This window comes from Mobula birostris, chromosome 13 (assembly GCF_030028105.1).
Source record: "Mobula birostris isolate sMobBir1 chromosome 13, sMobBir1.hap1, whole genome shotgun sequence".
NCBI lineage: Eukaryota > Metazoa > Chordata > Chondrichthyes > Myliobatiformes > Myliobatidae > Mobula > Mobula birostris.
The window spans coordinates 6,340,771-6,361,148 of record NC_092382.1 but is presented as its reverse complement, the minus strand read 5'-3'; the positions used below and the strand labels follow the sequence as shown (position 1 = coordinate 6,361,148).

The following is a 20,378-nucleotide window of genomic DNA, read 5'->3' as shown; positions in this document are numbered from 1 at the left end:
CCACTCTCTGTGTAAAAAACTTACCCCTGACTTCCCCTCAGTATCTATTTCCAAGCACCTTAAAACTATGTCCCCTGTTGTTAGCCATTTCAGCCCTGGGAAAAAAACCTCTGGCTCTCCATACGATTAATGCCCCTCATTAAAAAAGGCTCTAAACATAAACAAGGAAATTATACATTGCTTTGAGGATTTGTTAGAAGTATATAAAATTATGAGGGTATAGGGTAAATGCAAGCAGCTTTTTCCACTGAGGTTGGGTGGGATGACAACCAGAGGTCATGGGTAAGTGGGGAAGGTGAAAATTTAATGGGAACATTTGGAAAAGCTCTTTCCTGCAGTGGTCGTGAGAGTGTGGATTGAGATGTCAGCACAAGTGGTGAATATGAACTCGGTTTCACCATTTCAAAGAAGTTTGGATGGGAGCCTGGATGATAGGGGTATGGAGGGCGATGGTCTCGGTGCAGGTAGTTGCATTAGACCAGCGGTCCCCAACCACCGGGTCGCAAAGCATGTGGTCCCGGGCTACAAGGAAACAATATGATTTGGCGATATGAGTCAGCTGCACCTTTTCTCATTCCCCGTCACGGCCACTGATCAGCCATTACACATGTGAGGTCATGACCCGCACGTCATCTGTGTCAGCGCGGGAAGGAGATCAACTCCTCGAGCTTGCAAATGACGGCGGGCTGAAAAGTATGTTTGAAATAACATCTCTGTCGGCATTCTGGATCAAAGTCAAGGCTAAATATCCTGAGATAGCCACGAAAGCACTGAAAACGTTGCTTCCATTTCCAACATATCTCTGCGAAGCGGAGTTTTCTCCAATGAATGCAACGAAAACTAAATTGCGGAATAGACTGGACAGGAACTCACTTTGAGTATCGCTGTCTCCCATCATCCCTCGATAGGACCGTGTTGTTGGAGGGAAACAAGCCCAGGGCTCCCACTGATTCAGCGATATTGGTGTGTTGCAATGATCTTATATATTCATACGGGGAAAATATGTGCTGTGTGTTTAAAATCCAAATGTTACTTAAAATGTCATGATGCTGTTGACTTACCTATATAACCATATAACAATTACAGCACGGAAACAGGCCACCTCTGCCCTTCTAGTCCGTGCCGAACGCTACTCTCACCTAGTCCCGCCGACCTGTACTCAGCCCATAACCCTCCATTCCTTTCCTGTCCATATAGCTATCCAATTTTTCTTTAAATGATAATATCAAACCTGCTTCTGCCACTTCTACTGGAAGTTCATTCATCACTTACTTCAAGCTCCTCTAATAATTGACTTATCACTATATTCATGCGAGGAAAATATGTGCTGTGTGTTTAATATTAAATTCGTTAGATAAACCCTTTTAGAAATGAAATTGGGTGTATTAGCCATTTATCACCTATATTCCAGTCATGATTAACACCGCTCCCCCCCCCCACTCCGAACAGAATCACGAAAAAGGATTTGCAGGAAAAATCGGCAGGCCACAACGCGCATGCGCACTGGTGCCCGCGCAAGGCTTCATGGTCATTGTAGTCTTTCTCTGGGTAAACGCAACGTATTTGACTGCTACTCTTGTCCGTTGGCAACCCTACCCACCCCCCCACCGCCCCCCCCCCACCGGGTCGGCCGGTCCGCAAGAATATTGTCAATATTAAACCGGTCCGCAGTGCAAAAAAGGTTGGGGACCCTTGCATTAGACAGCTTAAATGTTTTTTCAGCATTGACCAGATGGGCTAAATAGCCTGTTTCTATACTGAACTTCTCCATGTTTCTATGACACAGAAGCTGGCCAAACTTGTTTGGAAGGGAAAAGTTGGGAGTGACAACGGAGCAGCGATGGCTGGAGTTTCTGGGAGCAATTTGGGAGCTCAGTGATCGATACATCCGAAAGATGTGGAAACATTGGAAAGGCAGAAGGACACAACCGTGGTTGAAATGAGAAGCCAAAGCCAACATAAAAGCCAAAGAGAGGGTAAACGAAAGAGTGAAAACGATTGGGAAGCTTTTAGAAACCAACAGCAGACGACTAAAAAAAAAGTCAGAGCTCAGGGCGTGGAATTATGATATTGTAGTCATTAGTGAGTCTTTGTAGCGCTCAACAGTCTGAGGCATTCAGAGGAACAAAATATCCGGGGCCTCAATATCTCTTGAAAACCAAGGTTCCCTGCACCAGTTAACTTTCAACTTTTATTATGCAGGCACATACAAACTCTACACCTTCAAAATTTCACTTCTGAAGGCCCCCCACTTACCAAGTACTCCTTTGCCAGAAAACAGCCTGTCCCAAACCACACTTGTCAGATCCTTTCTGATACCATCAAAATTGACCTTTCTCCAATTTAGAATCTCAACCCATGGTCCAGACCTCTCTTTTTTCCATATTTACTTTGAATCTCATGGCATTATGGTCACTAATTTCAGTCACCAGCCCTGGATCATCAACCTATTGCACACTTTTACATCAGGAATTCTATGTACTGATTAAGGGCACATTTGACAAACTCTACCCCATCTAGTCCTCTTACAGTATGGGAGTCCCAGTCAATACATGGAAAGTTAAAATCACTTACTGAATCAACTTTTGTTTCTTGGCATGGTCTGCGATCTCTCTACAAATTTGTTCCTCTAAATCCCTCGGATTGTTGGGTGCAACCAAGTCCCCAATAATGGCTACAATATCAGAATTCCCTGTCCTGAGCTCATCTGGTTTTCCTACAGTGCTTCTTGCATTGTGATATACACAGCTCAGCACATTCATCGCTCCATGCTCAACCATTTGATTGCTGACTGTACCTGAGGTCTGAACAACATCCGACTGGTGTAAAGAAAACAACCTCTCCCTCATTGTCACAAAACATGCATCATTGCTGTCGCAGTTTATGTTCCACTGGATGCTAATGCTAAAGTAGCCATGAAAGACCTCAGTGCTGCTATTAGCAAGCTGCAGACATTGCATCCAGACGGAGCTTTGACTGTCGCTGGAGACTTTAATCATTGTAACCTACGTACCGTGCTTCCAAGATTTTACCAAAATGTATTATGCACCACCAGGTGTAATAAAACCTCAGATCATGTGTACACAAATGTGGCTGACACTCACAAACTCACTACCCTCCCCCATCTGGGACAGTCCGACCATCTTTCATTGTTTCTGCTTCCCAAGTATAGCCCGGTCACTAAACGTGTGAAACCCACAATGAAGACTATTAAGATCTGGCTGGAGGGGGCTGACTCTGCTCTTCAGCACCAATTCCAGCACACAGACTGGAGCACGTTTGCTGCCCATACCACCACAGACTCTCAGATTAACATTGATTTATACACCAACTCTGTCCTTGAGCACATCAACAAGTGTGTAGATAGAGAGACATTACTAAAACAAATAGGAGTTTTCGCCAATCAGAAACCATGGATGAACAGAGAGGTTCACCTCCTGCTCAAAGCAAGAGATTCAGCCTTCAGGTCTGGAGACTGGGAGGTTCACAGCTCAGCCAGGGCCAACCTGAGGAGGGGAATCTCTCAGGCTAAACACATATACAAACAGAGAATCGAGGAGCATTTCAACTCCTCAGACCCCCGGTCCATGTACATGGCATACAGGTCATTACAGACTTCAAACCTCCTAGTACTGTGCCCCCTTCCAGCTCTGCTACCCTCCCTGATGAGCTCAATTACTTCTACGCTCGCTTTGATCAAGGGAACAAGGAGGTCACCCTCAAAGCGGATCTCCCACCTGGTGAACTGTCTCTCTCACTTTCCACCTCTGATGTTTGTGGACCCTGAGCAGGGTGAATGTACGGAAGGCAGCTGGTCCGGATGCAATACCTGACCATGTGGTGAGACTCTGTGCAGGGCAGTTGACCGGGGTCTTCATGGACATTTTTAATTTGTCCCTGGCCCGGGGTGTTGTCCCCACAAGCTTCAAGATCGCCACCATCGTGCCAGTACTGAAGCATTCCACTGCCACGAGCCTGAATGATTTCCGCCCAGTTGCACTCACCCCCATCATTGCAAAGTGCTTTGAGAGACTGGTTTTATCACATCTGAAATCCTGTCTGCCCACTACCCTGGACCCCCATCGCACCAACAGGTCAACAGAGGACGCCATCTCCACGGCACTTCACTCTGCCCTGACCCACCTGGACAGCCCCAACTCTTACGTCAGAATGAGGTTCATTGACTTTAGTTCGGCATTCAATTCTGTAAGCCCCTTCAAGCTGATCACCAAACTTCGCCAACTTGGTATCAGCTCATCCCTCTGCAATTGGACCTTGGACTTTCTGACTAACAGACCCCAATCAGTTAAGTTAGACAACCTCTCCTCCTCCACTCTCACCCTGAACACCGGCGTGCCTCAAGGCTGTGTGCTGAGCCCTCTTCTGTACTCCCTGTTCACCTATGACTGCGTTCCTGTACATGGTTCTAACTCCATAATCAAGTTCGCAGATGACACCACGGTGGTTGGTCTGATCAGAGGGGATGACGAGACAGCCTACAGGGACGAGGTCCAGCACCTGGCCACGTGGTGTGCCGACAACAATCTGACCCTTAACACCCAGAAGACCAAGGAGATCACTGTGGACTTCAGGCATGCCAGGAGCCACACTCACGTCCCCATCTACATCAACGGAACTGTAGTGGAGCGTGTATCAAGCTTCAAGTTCCTTGGTGTCCACTTTTCCGAGGATCTCATCTGGTCCCTGAACTCCTCCATTCTGATCAAGAAGGCACAACAGCACCTTTACTTCCTGCGGAGCAACAAGAAAGCTCACCTCTGTCCCAGGATATGACAGACTTTTACTGCTGTACCATTGAGAGCATACTCACCAACTGCATCTCAGTGTGGTATGGCAATTGTCCTGTATCAGAGCGCAAAGCACTCCAGTGTGTGGTGAAAACTGCCCAGCGGATTATCGACAGCCAATTGTCCACCATTGAGAACATCTACCATAAACGCTGCCTGGGTAGGGCGAAAAGAATTATCAAGGATACATCTCACCCTAACCATGGACTTTTTAACTCCCCTCCCATCAAGGAGGTGCTAAAGGAGCCTCCGCTCCCACACCAACAGGCACAGGAAGAGCTTCTTCCCTGAGGCTGTGACACTGCTGAACCTCTAGTCACAGCGCTAAGCAGTATTGCATCCGTATTGTACTGTCTCAGTACTTTTATATTTGGGTGTTGTAGCACTTTTTTATTCAGTTATTTTGTAAATAACACGATTCTTTGCATTTCTGGTCAGATGCTAACCACATTTCATTGGCTTTGTATCTGTACTTGGCACAGTGACAATAAAGTTGAATCCAATCTAATCTAAAAAAAACAAAGGGGCTGATTGTGGATGACAGGAGGAATGGAGACAGGCTAATCCCAATTGACATTGATGGATCTGGGGTTGAGACAGTGAACTGCTTTAAGATCCTTGGCATAAACATCAGCGAGGACCTCACATGGTCTGTACATACCGGCTGTGTTGTGAAAAAAGCACAACAGTACCTTGCTCACCTCGGACGGCTGAAGAAGCTTGGGATTGAGTCCCAAATCCTAAGAACTTTCTACTGGAACACAACTGAGAGCATCCTGACTGGCTGCATCACTGCCTGGATGATCTGGAATTGATCCATTTCAAGTTCCAACTCCATAAAGTGCAGGGTTATGAGCTGCAGCTGGATGCACATCTTGTAGGTGAGGGCATAAGGGACAGTGGAGGTTCCACCACCAATGTCCCCTCTAATTTGTAATGACCGGTATGCACATAGAGCTTTAAGTTCCTCGGGGTAAATATCACAAATGACCTGACCTGGTCCAACCAAGCAGAGTTCACTGCCAAGAAGGCCCACCAGCACCTTTACTTCCTGAGAAAACTAAAGAAATTTGGCCTGTCCTCTAAAACCCTCACTAATTTTTATAAATGCACTGTAGAAAGCATTCTTCTAGGGTGCATCACAACCTGGTACAGAAGTTGTCCTGTCCAAGACTGAAAGAAGCTGCAGAAGATCGTGAACACGGCGCAGCGCATCACACAAACCAATCTTCCGTCCGTGGACTCAGTTTACACCGTACGCTGTCGGAGCAGTGCTGCCAGGATAATCAAGGAAGCAACCCACCCAGCCAACACACTTTTCATCCCTCTTCCCTCCAGGAGAAGGTTCAGGAGCTTGAAGACTCGTACGGCCAGATTTGGGAACAGCTTCTTTCCAACTGTGATAAGACTGCTGAACGGATCCTGACCCGGATCTGGGCCGTACTATCCAAATATCCGGACCTGCCTCTCGGTTTTTTTGCACTACCTTACTTCCCATTCTTCTATCTTCTATTTATGATTTATAATTTAAATTTGTAATATTTACTAATTTTAACTAATTTTAATATTTATAATATTTAATATTTGTTATCCAGGGAGTATGAAGCGGAGAATCAAATTTCGCTGTGATGATTGTACATTCTACTACCAATTGTTTGGCGACAATAAAGTACAAAGTAAAGTAAATCTTGTACTGTTCATTCTTTTAACCAGTGACAACATGTGCACAGTGAATTTTATATAGAGAGGTATTCATTTTAACTGCTAGCAAATCACTGTCAGTAAGAACTTTGATCTCCTCTGGGTTTGATGGAGTTCATCTGCACTCTCACACAACCCATGTTGCAGGCCTGTAACGGGTAATGAAGGATTTTCTCGCCAGAGCTTTTGCACATTGTCCATATCTGATTTGCTTGCTAAATGACGCTTTAAAAAGTCAGATTTCAAACTATCACTCCACTTCTTCCCACTTTCAAATTCTCCAGCAACTTTTGCATCACCACAATACACACAGGTAACACCAGTTTCTGTATTGTACATAAATATTTCCCCTGAACCCTCCCCCAGGTGACTGACGGTGGTGAACTCAGTGATGGCAATGCCAATGAATATGAAGGGAAGGGCAGTAGTCTGTCTCATTGGAGTCTGGCACATTTGTGATGTGAAAGCTACTTGTTGCCCAGGACAAAGGTGTTTGATATCATTATGTACCCAGAGAGAGTGGGACAAAACATGTTCTCACGGGTAGAAAGTCCAGAACAAGAGGGGGTGGAACCAGCAACAGACACAAAATGCTGGAGGAACTCAGCAGGCCAGGCAGCATCTATGGAAAAGAGTACTAATGCTGAGTTCCTCCAGCAATTTGTGTGTGTTGCTCGGATTTCCAGCATCTGCAGATTTTCTCTTGTTTGTGACTGGAGGCAGAACAAAGGTGATTTTCACAACAGCTGATGTAAAAGATTTTGTTCCCTTTCTCCGAGTTCCCGATCCTTGCATTTAGACAGCTGGAGCTCAGCTCTGTCTGAGAGACCCATCGGTTCCCATTCCCTCATCAGCCGGAAGCTCCCCGGGGCCCGTGTACGGATGGTGGGGCTGAGAGAGAGGGAAGAGAGCAGGACTGTCCCGGGATTGCGGGTCACGGAGTCCGGAGTCACAGCAACTACCCGAAGTCGGTGTTGAAAACGCCGCCCGGTGAGACCCCCAACCCGGAGACCCCTTCTCACCTCAACCGATCATCCGGGGCCTTTTGTGCCCCGCGCTCTGGTGAGCTCGAGCTTGGTCGGTTTAACGGCCGGGCTACTAATCACGTGACCAGCCCCTCCCCCACCGCTGTCAACAGAGGAGTCACGCGATGCGCTGTTCCCATTGGTACGAAGCAGTGTCAATCATTGCTTCCAGCCAATAGCGGAGGCGGACGACCCGAGAGGGCGTTACCCCTGCTGACACCGTCTCCCGGACTTTCCGTCACGGCGGGACAACCGTCAAAGTAAATGTCCGCTTTCTGATTTATTTCCATTTCCCTCCGAGGGAAGTTGGGGCGTTTGTGAAGCGTCTCCTGCGGCCGGAGTCTGATGTGTCGCTGAGAGGTAGGAGGAGACCGCTCGGCCCGTCGGTTTGATGCCGGTTCCCCGGGGAGGGAGAGGATGAAGACGGGGAGAGAGGGGGCGGACAGGATGTTTGTCCCGGTGGGGACAGGAGGGGCTCATCTGTGGAAATGTCTGAGCCCACGGTGGTGGCGATTCACCACATTGGGGGGCAAACACCGGCAGACTGTTGCCCTGCAAGCGGGGCCGATGGTCCGGGCAAAGTGACAATTATTTGTGTTTTGTTGAGACTGTACCGGGAATATGGTGTAAAATCCCGCTCCCCACACTAACACGGGTCACACAGACCAAAGAACAAACTGCCGGAGGAACTCAGTGGGTCGGGCAGCATCTGTGGAGGGAAATGGACCGTCAACATTTCGGGCCGAGACCCTCCCTCTGGACTGAGAGTGGACGGGAAATAGTCCGAGAAAAGAGGTGAGGGGTGGGGATGGGGCAAGAGCTGGGGAGTGAGAGGTGGATCCAGGTGAGGGGGAGGTGGGAAGGTGGAAATAGTGACGGGGGTGGGAGGTGAGTGGTTGGGGCAACACGGGGCTGCAGAAAATGGAAATTAAATCCATAGAGGATTAACAAAGAGGTTAGAGAGTATTTGTTATGGAGAGTGCAATGAAGATTCACCAGACTGATCCCCGGTGGTGGGGTCATCATATGAAGAAGGATCAAATGTGATAACTCTTTCATTTAGAGAATCGAGGACTGAGAGGTGAACACATTGAAATGCACAACATCATTACCGTCTGAACCAGGGATCCCAGTCTCTGAAAAAGGGGGTGGACTGTCCAGGACTGAGATGAGGGGAAATGTCTCCATTCTGAGGGTGGTGAATGTCTGTAAATCCCCACCACAGAGGGCGGTGAAGACTCAGTGATCGTCCTCACATAAAACAAAGGCCGACAGATGTGTGGAGACCAGAGGGATCGAAGAAATAATGATCGTGCAGAAACATGTGGCTGAGATGGGAGAGCAGCCATCATCTTGTTGATGGTTGGAGGGGCTGAATGGCCACCTCCTGCTGTTTCTCACTTGATGTTTCAGTGTTCCTGTCCAGTGAGGCTGGAGGAATGTGAATAGAAATGAGTGTTTACAAACATGGACGGATTTAAATGAAACCTGCACATTTCCGTTTTGGGTCTGAATTGTGTGTTGGACCAGGATGGGAATCGAGCCCGTGACTCTGTGACCTTGGGGTGGAGGGAAAGGGACAGGGAAGATATGGAGGGAAGAAGTAAAAATGTATCTGGTGTAAATATGGAATAATGTGGGAAATGCGGCAGATGGGTCGGGCAGCGTGTGAGGGGCGAGGAGCAGAGTCACCGGATCAGATGGGAGACCCTCCACCAGCACATGATCCCGTTTCCTGTTCACGTTTTCCCGCAGATCTGCAGCATCTGCCGGTCACTGCTGGAGTGTACGTGTAACTTCATCTTTCGCCCGTTCAGAAAAGGCAGTGAGATCCGGATCTATCACGTCCTCTCGTTGTGGGTGGACAATGATTTATTCTGGAATATTTTCAGCATGTTTCCATATAACCACATAACAATTACAGCATGGAAACAGGCCATCTCGGCCCTTCTAGTCCGTGCCAAATGCTTACTCTCTCCAAGTCCCAGACCTCAGACCATAACTACTGGGCCGAGGCCTGGGACTAGGCCTCATTCCACTGTTTTTACCTGCTGAAGAGCAGCCAATGTTTCTGGCTATATGACCCATTTATGTGAGAACTTAGCCTTTTGTATTTATCTGAGCTTTTCATAAGTTTAGTTATACTTTAGTACAGTTTAGTTCAGCTTCACTCCAGAATTTCCAAAGCAACAACCCATTCAGTCAAATAGTTCCACACAATTAAAATAGTTTACAGTATTACATTTTTAAATTTTTTGTTTTGTACTACTTATATAATTTAACTATTTAATATGTATATTCTTATTTTAAATCACAATGGTTAAAATCTATTGTTATGAATTAGGTTCCATTGCTGCCGCAGAGACAATGAATTCCATGACATCTGCCGGTGCTATTAAACCTGATTCTGATAATTGGTCTGGGAGACCCACCACCGGTCACCTGATCCCGGTTACCGCAGATCGTAATGCGAGATTGAAGCCTTTTCTATTTATTTGTGTTCCTCAGTTGTGTTAAGTTTCCCTCTGTGGTTCCAAAGCAGAAGCTCAGTCTATCTAATATTTCCACAAAATTAAAAGGGGGAATTTGTTTATTCTTATCACGTACTGAGCTACAGTGAAAATCTTGCCTGACCTACCATCCACACAGATCGATACATTACAACAGTACATTGAGCTGATATACGACAAAACAATAACTGTAACAAAGCATTATGGCTGCAGAGAAAGTGCAGTGCAGATAGACATATGGGGCAGGGTCACGTCGAGTTACATTGTGAGGTCGAGTCCATTTTATTGGACTGGAGACCATTAATTTGGCTTACAACTGCAGGCAGGAAGCTGTCCATGAGCCCGGTGGTAAGCACTTTAAGGCTTTTGTATCTCTTCCCCGATGGGGGATTGGGTTTGCAGCAATAATGTCCAAAGTTGTGGGCATCTTTGAGTACACGGCTTGCTTTCCCGAGGCAGGGGGAAGTGCAGGAAGAGTCCACAGAGGGGAGGCTTGTTTCTACGATGTTTCCAGATGAGACCAAAGTTCTCTGCAGTTCCTTGCAGTCATGGGCAGAGCTTTAGCCATACAAAGGTGTGAAATATTGACAAGAAGCTCAGAGACCTCGGCCTTCACCCTGCCTTGTGCAGCTGGATCCTGGACTTCCTGTCAGATGGCCGGCAGGTGGTAAGAGCGGGCTCCCTCACCTCTGTCTCTCTGACCCTCAGCACACACGCCCCACAGGGTTGTCTCCTTGGCCCCCTCCTTTACTCTCTGTGCACCCATGACTTGTGTCGCCACCCACAGCTCCAATCTGTTAATTAAATTTGCTGATGACACTCCATTGATTGGCCTAATCACAAATAATAACTTTCAATTGATCAAATGCTTCCTGACAAGGCTCGGTCCAAACAAACTTTTCACTCTTCTTCAGGAGAATAGTCAGAGGAAGAGCAATATCAGCAAAGTTCTTCCAGAACTTACGATAATATCCAACCATTCCCAGAAACCTTCCAAGAGCCTTCTTACCAGTCTGTCACAAAATCTGTGGGTCATCTGTCTAAGAAAAATAACAAGATGGCTTGAGTCGCAAAAGTAGATTGAGGTGCTTTTATTTACAAAAATAGTGGAAAAACAAAATATATACAGCTTGCAATTGTCACCTGTCTGATTAACAGCCACCCTCAGACTAAACAGAAAAAAAAACGACCCAAGGCTTATAACTGCTAAGCCAATCCCCCTAGACTAACCAAAAGCTAATTAACTCAATTATCTTCCATTTCACACAATCTGAAACTCTACCACCAGTTCTCACAATAAACACATAGACTTCATCATAGGATTCACCATTTCCCAGTTAAATAACTTAAATAAACCCCAAAACTTTACCACAAGATGAGTAATTAGGTAACATAACCCTTGTCCCAGGTAAAGATGGTATCCTCCACCATCGGCACACCTGTGCAGGTTGCTGCTGCCTCTATATAAGACAGCTCTATGCAGCAGCTCTGTTTCAGACCCAGTGACTGTGGAGGAGAGAGACGTCAGATTATCATGACACTTCGTCAAAACACTTACTGGAAAGATGAATATGAATAAATTGACCTGAGATAATAAAACTGTGACATAGTGTGTTTCTTTTTTTCATACCTGTTACTGCTGGGGATGAGTGTAAAATTGTGACTGTTGATTTATTGTGACGCGTGCACTCAGCACAATAACAGAGGGAATAATGTGTGTGGATGACCCTTTGAGTGTTTTACCGAGTGTGCCATGAGACATCTGTAATCAGTGACGGGCCTTCGTCACACAGTCGGAACAGGAACTTCAGAAATGGCCTGGATTTTGCCTGCACAGGAGCCAACTTGCCTTGACCTACAACACAGCCAAGACAGATCACAGTGGCGTGGCCAAATTCACTCTTAGCTGAGTCAGCTGTAAGGTTGGCCCTGGAGAGCCTGTCAAACAGCTCTTCCACTACAGAGTTATGCTCTTCCCAAGTGTCACTCCCTGTGACTGAGTCATCAATATAGGCATCTGTGTGTCCTAACCCTTGAATTACAGAATCAATCATTCTCCGGAATGTTCCTGGAGCATATTTCATTCCAAATGGCGAAACATTGTATTCATACAACCCAGAAGGTGTCACAAATGCAGAAATTTCTCTACCTCAGTCCGTCAATGGAACACACCAATACCCTTTCAACAGATCAATCTTTGTAAGAAATTACCTTTTCCAACCCTATCGATACAATCATCCACCCTAGGGATAGGATAGGCATCTGTTTTTGTTACTGCATTTACCTTCCTATAATCAGTGCAAAATCTAACACTACCATCAGGTTTGGGCACAATAACGCAGGGTGAGCTCCAATCTGATGTTGAAGGCCTAATAATACCATTTTCAGCATATATTCAATTTCTTGCTCAGCCAATTTACACTTTTCTACATTCATGCAATATGGGTGTTGTTTAATCGGTTTGGCTTGACCAATATCTATGTCATGTACTGCGACCGTGGTTTGCTTGGGAACATCGGGAAATAAATCTTTAAACTTCAGAATTAATTCCTTCAGCTGTTGTTGTTGCTTTGGCTGCAGATGAGCCAACTTGTTGTCAATGTTTTCGAGAACAACAGTGTTCATTAGCCTAACTGGGACCATGTTTGGCTTGTGTAAAGTCTCAGACAAGTCAATTGTTTCATTCTCAGGGTTGCCAGATTGATATGTTTGACAACACTCACCGATGGTGCCTGCTTGTCAGAATAAGGCTTTATCATATTGATGTGTACCACCTGTGTTAGCTTACGTCGGTCGTGTGTTTTAATAACATAATTCACATCATTAATTTGCGAGACTATTTCATACGGTCCATTGAATTTCGCTTGAAGTGGATCCATCAACATTGGAGATAAGGCAAGCACATTATCCCCCACCTAGTATTTTCTTTTGTTTTAGTCCGCTTATCAAACCAACACTTCATTTTGTTTTGAGAAATCTTTAAGATTCGTCTGGCTAGACTACAGGCTTGGTGTAGTTTATTTTTGAAATTCAAAACATAGTCTAACAAGTTAACATATACCTCCCCATCAATCCACTGTTCCTTTAACAAGGTCAAAGGTCCCCTCACTCTATGACCAAATACAAGTTCAAATGGACAAAAGCCCAGTGACTCCTGTACCGACTCTTTTAAGCCTGATTTATACTAATGCATCAAGTGTACGCCGTACCCTCGCTGTACCCTACGCCGTAGGGTGACAGGCATCTCCTCAAAAAAGTAACTCACGCGTCGCGGTGACGCAGACCGCAACCACTGTGATTGGTCCGCTTGGTAGCATCGCATTTCCTCCTACACATTTCTGGTTGCTTTTCTCCGCCATGTCTGTACACTGATGCGAAATAAATGCTTGGAGACAATGAACCAAATCGTCCAATCTACCTGCCAACATCTGAAAATATTTGAAATGCATTTCCTTGTCCATGTCTCTCACGAAGAAGCTCAACAGTGTCAGAGAAACCCCACCACCAACTTGCATTTTGCTGGTGAAGTGCAGAGCGATGCAGACACAACTACGCATGCTCGCTATGGCATAGGGCTACGCAAAAATTAAATCGGGCCTACAGTGTAGGATATGGCGTATCCCGAACGCACAAGTATAAATCAGCCTTTACGGTGAACAAAAGCAAATGTATTCCTTCAGATGCTGCCTGGCCTGCTGCGTTCACCAGCAACGTTGATGTGTGTTACTTGAATTTCCAGCATCTGCAGAATTCCTGTTGTATTCCTTCATCCCAGTCTTGTCCATTTTCAACACAGTACGTCTTAATCATTGTTTTGAGGGTAGAATGAAATCTTTCTAAAGCCTCTTGTGATTCCGGATGGTACGTAGACGATGTAATTTGTTTAGCTCCCAGTTCATAAACTACCTGCTGGAATAATCCAGATGTAAAATTACTTCCTTGGTCAGACTGGATTTCTTTAGGCAAACCAAATAAAGTTAAAAAACTTGTTAGGAGCCTTTGCCACAGTTTTAGCTTTAATATTGCTTTAATATTTAGCTTTAATAAAATTTGAAAAAGGGTTCACCGAATGCAGGTATAGGCCGGAGTGGGGCCACTAGGGTGACCTGATTAGGTTTACCCACAACTTGACAACTGTGACAGGTTCTGCAAAAGGTCACAATATCCTTCCTCAAATTCGGCCAGTAAAATTCTTTCATAATCCTGTTTAGAGTTTTATTCATGCCAAAATGGCCACCTACGGGCATACTGTGGGCCGAAGTTAAAATTTCAGTCCTATAAACTTTAGGAACAATTGCCCATTCCTCACTCGCAGGTATAGCAGGTGGCCTCCACTTCCTCATTAACACTCCATCCTTGAGATAATACCCTACTGTCATTTTCTTAATCTCATCATCTGAGAAAGATGTTTCTTATAAAGCTTCAATCTCAGGGTCTCAGTTCTGTTCTTCTGTAAACTCCTTCCTAGACAGGGATAAATCTTTCTCATCAGACTTACTACCTGAATCCTGTTGAAACAATGAAGGCTGAAAGGTCCCTGACAAGTCATCATAACCCGAATCCCAATTTTGGCTATCATGGGTATCAGAATCATGCTGCACAGAACTGTCTGCATTGGCAGACTTTTTAGCCATACTTCGAGTTATTGCGATAAATGTTAAAATCCATCTGTGGGTCGTCAGTGGTTGGCTTAGTTGTCAACTGCACTGCAGGAACAACTTTACCATCTGCCAGGTCATTCCCTAACAGCAAAGTAACATCTTCCACTGGTAAACTGGAGCATAATCCAATCCTAACAGATCCCGAAACCAACCCTGACTGTAAAGTTACCTTGTGCAATGGAACAGAAACAATGCTGCCCCCAATGCCTTTAATAAGATTTACCTCACCAGTGTCAGTCTCATCACCGAACTAATATAAGTGACTGAGAAGCCCCAGTATCTCGAAGAATTTTCACTGGTAGCGGGGTTGACCCTTCCATTACTAATACAAACCCATTTGACATAAAATGATCGAATCCCTTCTTAACTCAGTCAGACCTCTCAGTCCTTAACTGAGCCTCAACAGAATGTTCAGAACCCTGTGGGTTTATAGGTGCTTCAACATACTGATCACAGGCATGTGGGACTGCCTCCTTTTCCTTTTTCTTCTTCAGGACAGAACAATTAGCCACCATATGACCAGCTTTCTCACAATAGTAACAAGAGAGACCGGAATATTTCTCCTTCAACTGCTTCCCTTCATCCTTAGTCTCGTCACTAGTCCCAGCTTTAATTTCTGGTTTACCCTGGTTATCCCTGCTACTCTTTTGGAAGCTCTTATTCTGGGTGAACTTAACCTTTTGAGTTAAAGCAAACTTATCTGCTAATCTAGCAGACTCCTGCAAAGTGGCAGCATCCTTTTCATTTAATTACATCTTTATGTCATCAGGGACGCACATTTTGAATTCTTCAATTAAAACCAACTCTTTCAAGCTGTTAAAATCATCATTTACATTTTTATATGTGCACCAGCGGTCAAAACACACAAACTTCTCATAAGCAAATTCCATATAAGTCCGGTTCACAGATTTCCTCAAACTTCTAAACTTTTGCCTGTATGCTTCTGGGACCAACTCGTAAGCTTTGAGCACAGCCTGTTTGACCATCTCATAATCAGCTGCTTCATCAACTGTCAAAGCAGAATAGGCTTGCTGAGCCTTCCCCTTAATTACACTTTGTAAGAGAATAGGCCAACCCTCTTTTGGCCATTTTGAACCCTGAGCAACCTTCTCAAAATGCTGAAAGTATTTATCAACCTCTGCCTCGTCAAATGGAGGTACCAATTTAACTTCCCGACTGGCCTCAAACTTATCACCAGAGTCTAACGCTAGACCCCTTTGCTGCAATCTCTCTATCTTTTCCAGCTTGAACAGCCACTGTCTTTCTGCTTCCTCCCTGTTTTTCTGCCTCTTCTCTCTGTTTTCCTGCCTCTCTAGCCTCAACCTGCCTCTGCCTTTCCACAGCCTCCATCTTGAATTTTTCTAACTTGTACAGGAGGCCAAGCTTACTAGGTTTACTTTCAGGAAACACCTCCAAATCCTCCACTTTAAACACACCCTCAGATACATAATGTTCAGCTATTATCCTCTGCATCTGTGACCTCCTCATTGTCAATTTCACCTTAGCAAGTTTTAACCACTTAGCAATACTCAACAACTCAATCCTTCTGGTATCCTTCAGTGCCTTAGAGGTTGGTGCTTCCAGACATCTATCAACATCCATTGCTGCTGATTTTCCATACACAAATAAATCAAAAGGGATTTCTCCAATGAAACCGATAACTGATCAATACGCCTCCAAATCTTTTCCTATATCGGATGCAGGCCCCAATTTTGTCCCCGTAACACTTTAGAAATGAGTCAGCAGCAATAGACTACACCTAGAGTCTGTTTTTGATGTTAAGTCCACTATCTTTATTAGTACTTACTAACAATATAGTAACTTAAGCAAGATAAACAAAAGTTAACAGTGTTATGTGTATATATGTGGGTAAATATAACTCCCAAACTATTGAGCTCAGGGGAAACCAGGCTTGGAGTCTTGAGATGGTGAACTATGAAAGTTCAGTTCAACCACAGAATAGTTGAGGAGAGAGAGATATTTGTAATCCAGGGTAAATGTCGAGAGAAGGCAATAACGTTGAATTCCACAGCATCCATGGTGGTAAAACGAGAGAACAGTCGCTGTAGATTTCATCCGTCGTTGTTCCAAATCCACATACAAATTATCACCAAAAGTGACTTGTCACAAGGGATATCGCCTTCAAGTGAATTTCCACACCACACCCAGGCAAGGGTTAACACATAAGTGGTCTCCACAGGATACCCCAAATCCGATCCACTCCTATGGATCAAATGAGGTGACAACCACACATCGAATGTTCGCTGAATTGATAATTAACCCACCTTTGTGGGCAGAGGAAAGTTCGAAACAGTGACCCTTGGCCACTAGTTCCCTTGTTTTGAACCTTCCATTTTTCCTCCTTCATCTCCGTCTGACTGAGTATCTGTGTTCTTGGTTAAAACTAAACAAGCTGTGAGCGATGCAAACAAGATGCAAGTCAGACTGATTTCCATTCTTAATCTCCCTCTCTCTCTCAAAATGACAGTCCACAGCAAACGAAATCTGGGGATTCATAACAATGGCCACTCCCCATTGTGAACTGACTGGTGTGCCAGTAGGTGGGATGACTGAGCGAATCCTTTCCCACATTCCGAGCTGGTGAACGGCTTCTCCCCGGTGTGAACTCGCTGATGACTCTGTAGGTTAGATGACTGAGTGAATCTCTTCCCACAGACTGAGCAGGTGAACGGCTTCTCCCCAGTGTGAACTCGCTGATGTTTCTGTAGGGTGGATGATTGGGTGAATCTTTTTCCACAGACTATGCAGGTGAATGGCTTCTCCCCAGTGTGAACTCGCTGATGATTCTGTAGGGTGGATGGGTGAGTGAATCTCTTCCCACAGATTGAGCAGGTGAACGGCCTCTCCCCAGTGTGAACTCGCTCATGGCTCTGCAGGGGGGACGACTGAGTGAATCTCTTCCCACAGACTGAGCAGGTGAACGGCTTCTCCCCAGTGTGACCTTGCTGGTGTGCCACTAGGTTGGATGACTCAGTGAATCTCTTCTCAGAGACTGTGCAGGTGAACAGCATCTCTCCAGTGTGAACTCGCTGGTGAGCCATTAGCTTAGATGAGCAAGTGAATCCCTTCCCACAGTCTGAGCAGGTGAACGGCCACTCCCCACTGTGAACTGACTGGTGTACCAGCAGTCTGGATGACTGAGTGAATCCTTTCCCACATTCTAAGCAGGTGAATGGCTTCTCCCCAGTGTGAACTCGCTGATGACTCTGTAGGTGGGATGACTGAGTGAATCTCTTCCCACATTCTGAGCAGGTGAATGGCTTCTCCCCAGTGTGAACTCGCTCATGACTCTGTAGGGAAGATGAATTAGTGAATCCCTTCCCACAGACCGAGCAGGTGAACGGCTTCTCCCCAGTGTGAACTCGCTGATGAATCTGTAGGCTGCATAACTTAGTGAATCCCTTCCCACATTCTGAGCAGGTAAACGGCTTCTCCCCAGTGTGAACTCGCTGATGACTCTGAAGGTTGGATGACTGAGTAAATCCCTTCCCACATTCTGAGCAGGTGAACGGCTTCTCCCCAGTGTGAACTCGCTGATGACTCTGTAGGTTGGATGAATTAGTGAAACTCTTCCCACAGACTGAGCAGGTGAACGGCTTCTCCCCAGTGTGAACCCGCTGGTGAGCCATTAGGTCAGATGACCGAGTGAATCCTTCCCCACAAATTCAGCAGATGACCAGCCTCTGCCCAGTGTGAATTGCCTGGTTTGTCCACAGGTGGGATGACCGACTGAATCCCTTCTCACACACAGATCAGATGAATGGCCTTGTCCAGTGTGAACTTGCTGATGTACCTTCAATTGAGATAACCGACTGAATCCACTCCCACTGTCTGAGCAGGTGAATGGCCTTTCCCCTGTGTAAAATGACGGGCATGCCAGTCAGTCAGATGACCAAGTGAATCCCTCCCCAGAGTCTGAGCTGGAAGGGTGGTCGATTGAATCCCTTGCTCCACTTCTCAAACATCTGGACAGAGACAGCAAAACTGTGTTTGAGATCCTAGGAGCTAAATTCCATCTCGTTTTTAACCTGTAAAAAGATTTACAAAATCCATCACTGGGTTAGGACAACATTTCAGATGAGATTACTTGAGTTTTCAAGGTTTGATCTGGCATCACACTGTTACAGTGAGGTTCAACCCAAGTTGGAGAGAGAAATCATCTTCTAACTGGGCACAGTGCTGGTATCTGGAATGACCATCAATTCCTTGATGCTCTTCCTGTCTCTATCAGAATGGGGCATTTCTGCCGTCTCCGATTTGCTCCTTGGCTCAGTTTGACTCTCTCCATTGCTGAGCAGCATGGATGCCTGGCCCCACAGTAACTGAAAGAGTATCAGGCAAGTTGTCTTTCTTGTCATGCATCTGGGATTTTCTTTTATGTATTATTAACTTAAAAGTGCCACAGTTTTAACGCTATATAAAAAATTCCTGCTGAGATGAATGGTTGGTCTGCACAGCTGTTAAAAGAACTTAGAGTGAATTTTTGTATTATTCCAGGTTCTTGTCACAGTCACAGAAAATTACAACACAGAAACAGGCCCTTTGGACCATCTGGTTTGTGCTGAACTATTTAATCTGCCCACTCCCATACCCCTACCATCCAGGTACCTATACAAACCTCTTAAATGTTGAAATTGAGCTCGCATGCACCACTTGTGCTGGCTGCTCATTCCACACCCGGATGACGGTCTGTGTGAAGAAGTTTCCCCTCATGTTCCCCTTAACGTTTCACCTTTTACCCATAACCCATGGTCTCTGGTTGTCGTTCCACCCCATCTCAGTGGTAAAAGCCAGCTTGCATTTACCCTATCTATACCCCTCATAATAGTGGTATACCTCCATCAAATCTCCCCTCAATCTTTTATGTTCCAAGGAATAAAGTCCTGACCTGTTCAATCTTTCCTAATAACCCAAGTCCTCCAGACCTGGCAACATCCTTGTGAATTTTCTCTGAACTCTTTCAACCTCTTTTACAACCTTCATGTAGGTAGGTGACCAAAACTGTACACAATACTCCAAATTAGGCCTCACCAATGTCTTCCACAAGTCAACATAACGTCTATCTATTGTTGTCAGTACTTTGGTTCATGAAGGCCAATGGGCCAAAGTCTTTCTTTCCGTCACATCCATGACACCATTTTCAATAGACAATAGGTGCAGGAGTAGGCCATTTGGCCCTTCAAGCCAGTACTGCCATTCACTGTGATCATGGCTGATCATCCACAATCAGTACCCCGTTCCTGCCTTCTCCCCATATCCCTTGACTCTGCTATCATTAAGAGATCTCTCTCTTTCTTGAAAGCATTCAGAGAATTGGCCTCCACTGCATTCCACAGATCCACAACTCTCTGGCTGAAAAAGTTTTTCCTCAACTCCATGCTAAATGACCTACCCCTTATTCTCAAATTGTGGCCTCTGGTTCTGGACTCCCCCAACATCAGTGAATTAAAGACTTGTATTCCCAGATCCCTTTCTTCTACAAAACTCCTCAGTGCCCTACCAGTCACAGTGAAAGACCTCTCTTGGTACGTCATACCAAAGTGCAACACCTCACACTTGTCTGCATTAAATTCCATTTTCCATTTCTCAAACCATTTTCCCAGTTGGTCCAGATCGCAACAGCAGCCATGATAGTCTTCCTCACTGTTCACT

At 45.5% G+C, this 20,378-nt stretch overlaps 1 protein-coding gene across 1 annotated transcript in view; it reads right to left on the bottom strand.

The window, feature by feature from the left end:
- Positions 1-20,378, bottom strand: part of LOC140208272 (uncharacterized) — a 71,386-nt gene that overhangs the window by 1,620 nt on the left and 49,388 nt on the right. Inside the window, exons 3-4 of the mRNA XM_072276842.1 lie at positions 17,849-18,343; positions 17,344-17,596 (exon numbers count right to left, since the gene is read on the bottom strand). Coding sequence (XP_072132943.1) covers positions 17,344-17,596; positions 17,849-18,343 — 748 coding nt within the window. The remainder of the gene's footprint in view (positions 1-17,343; positions 17,597-17,848; positions 18,344-20,378) is intronic.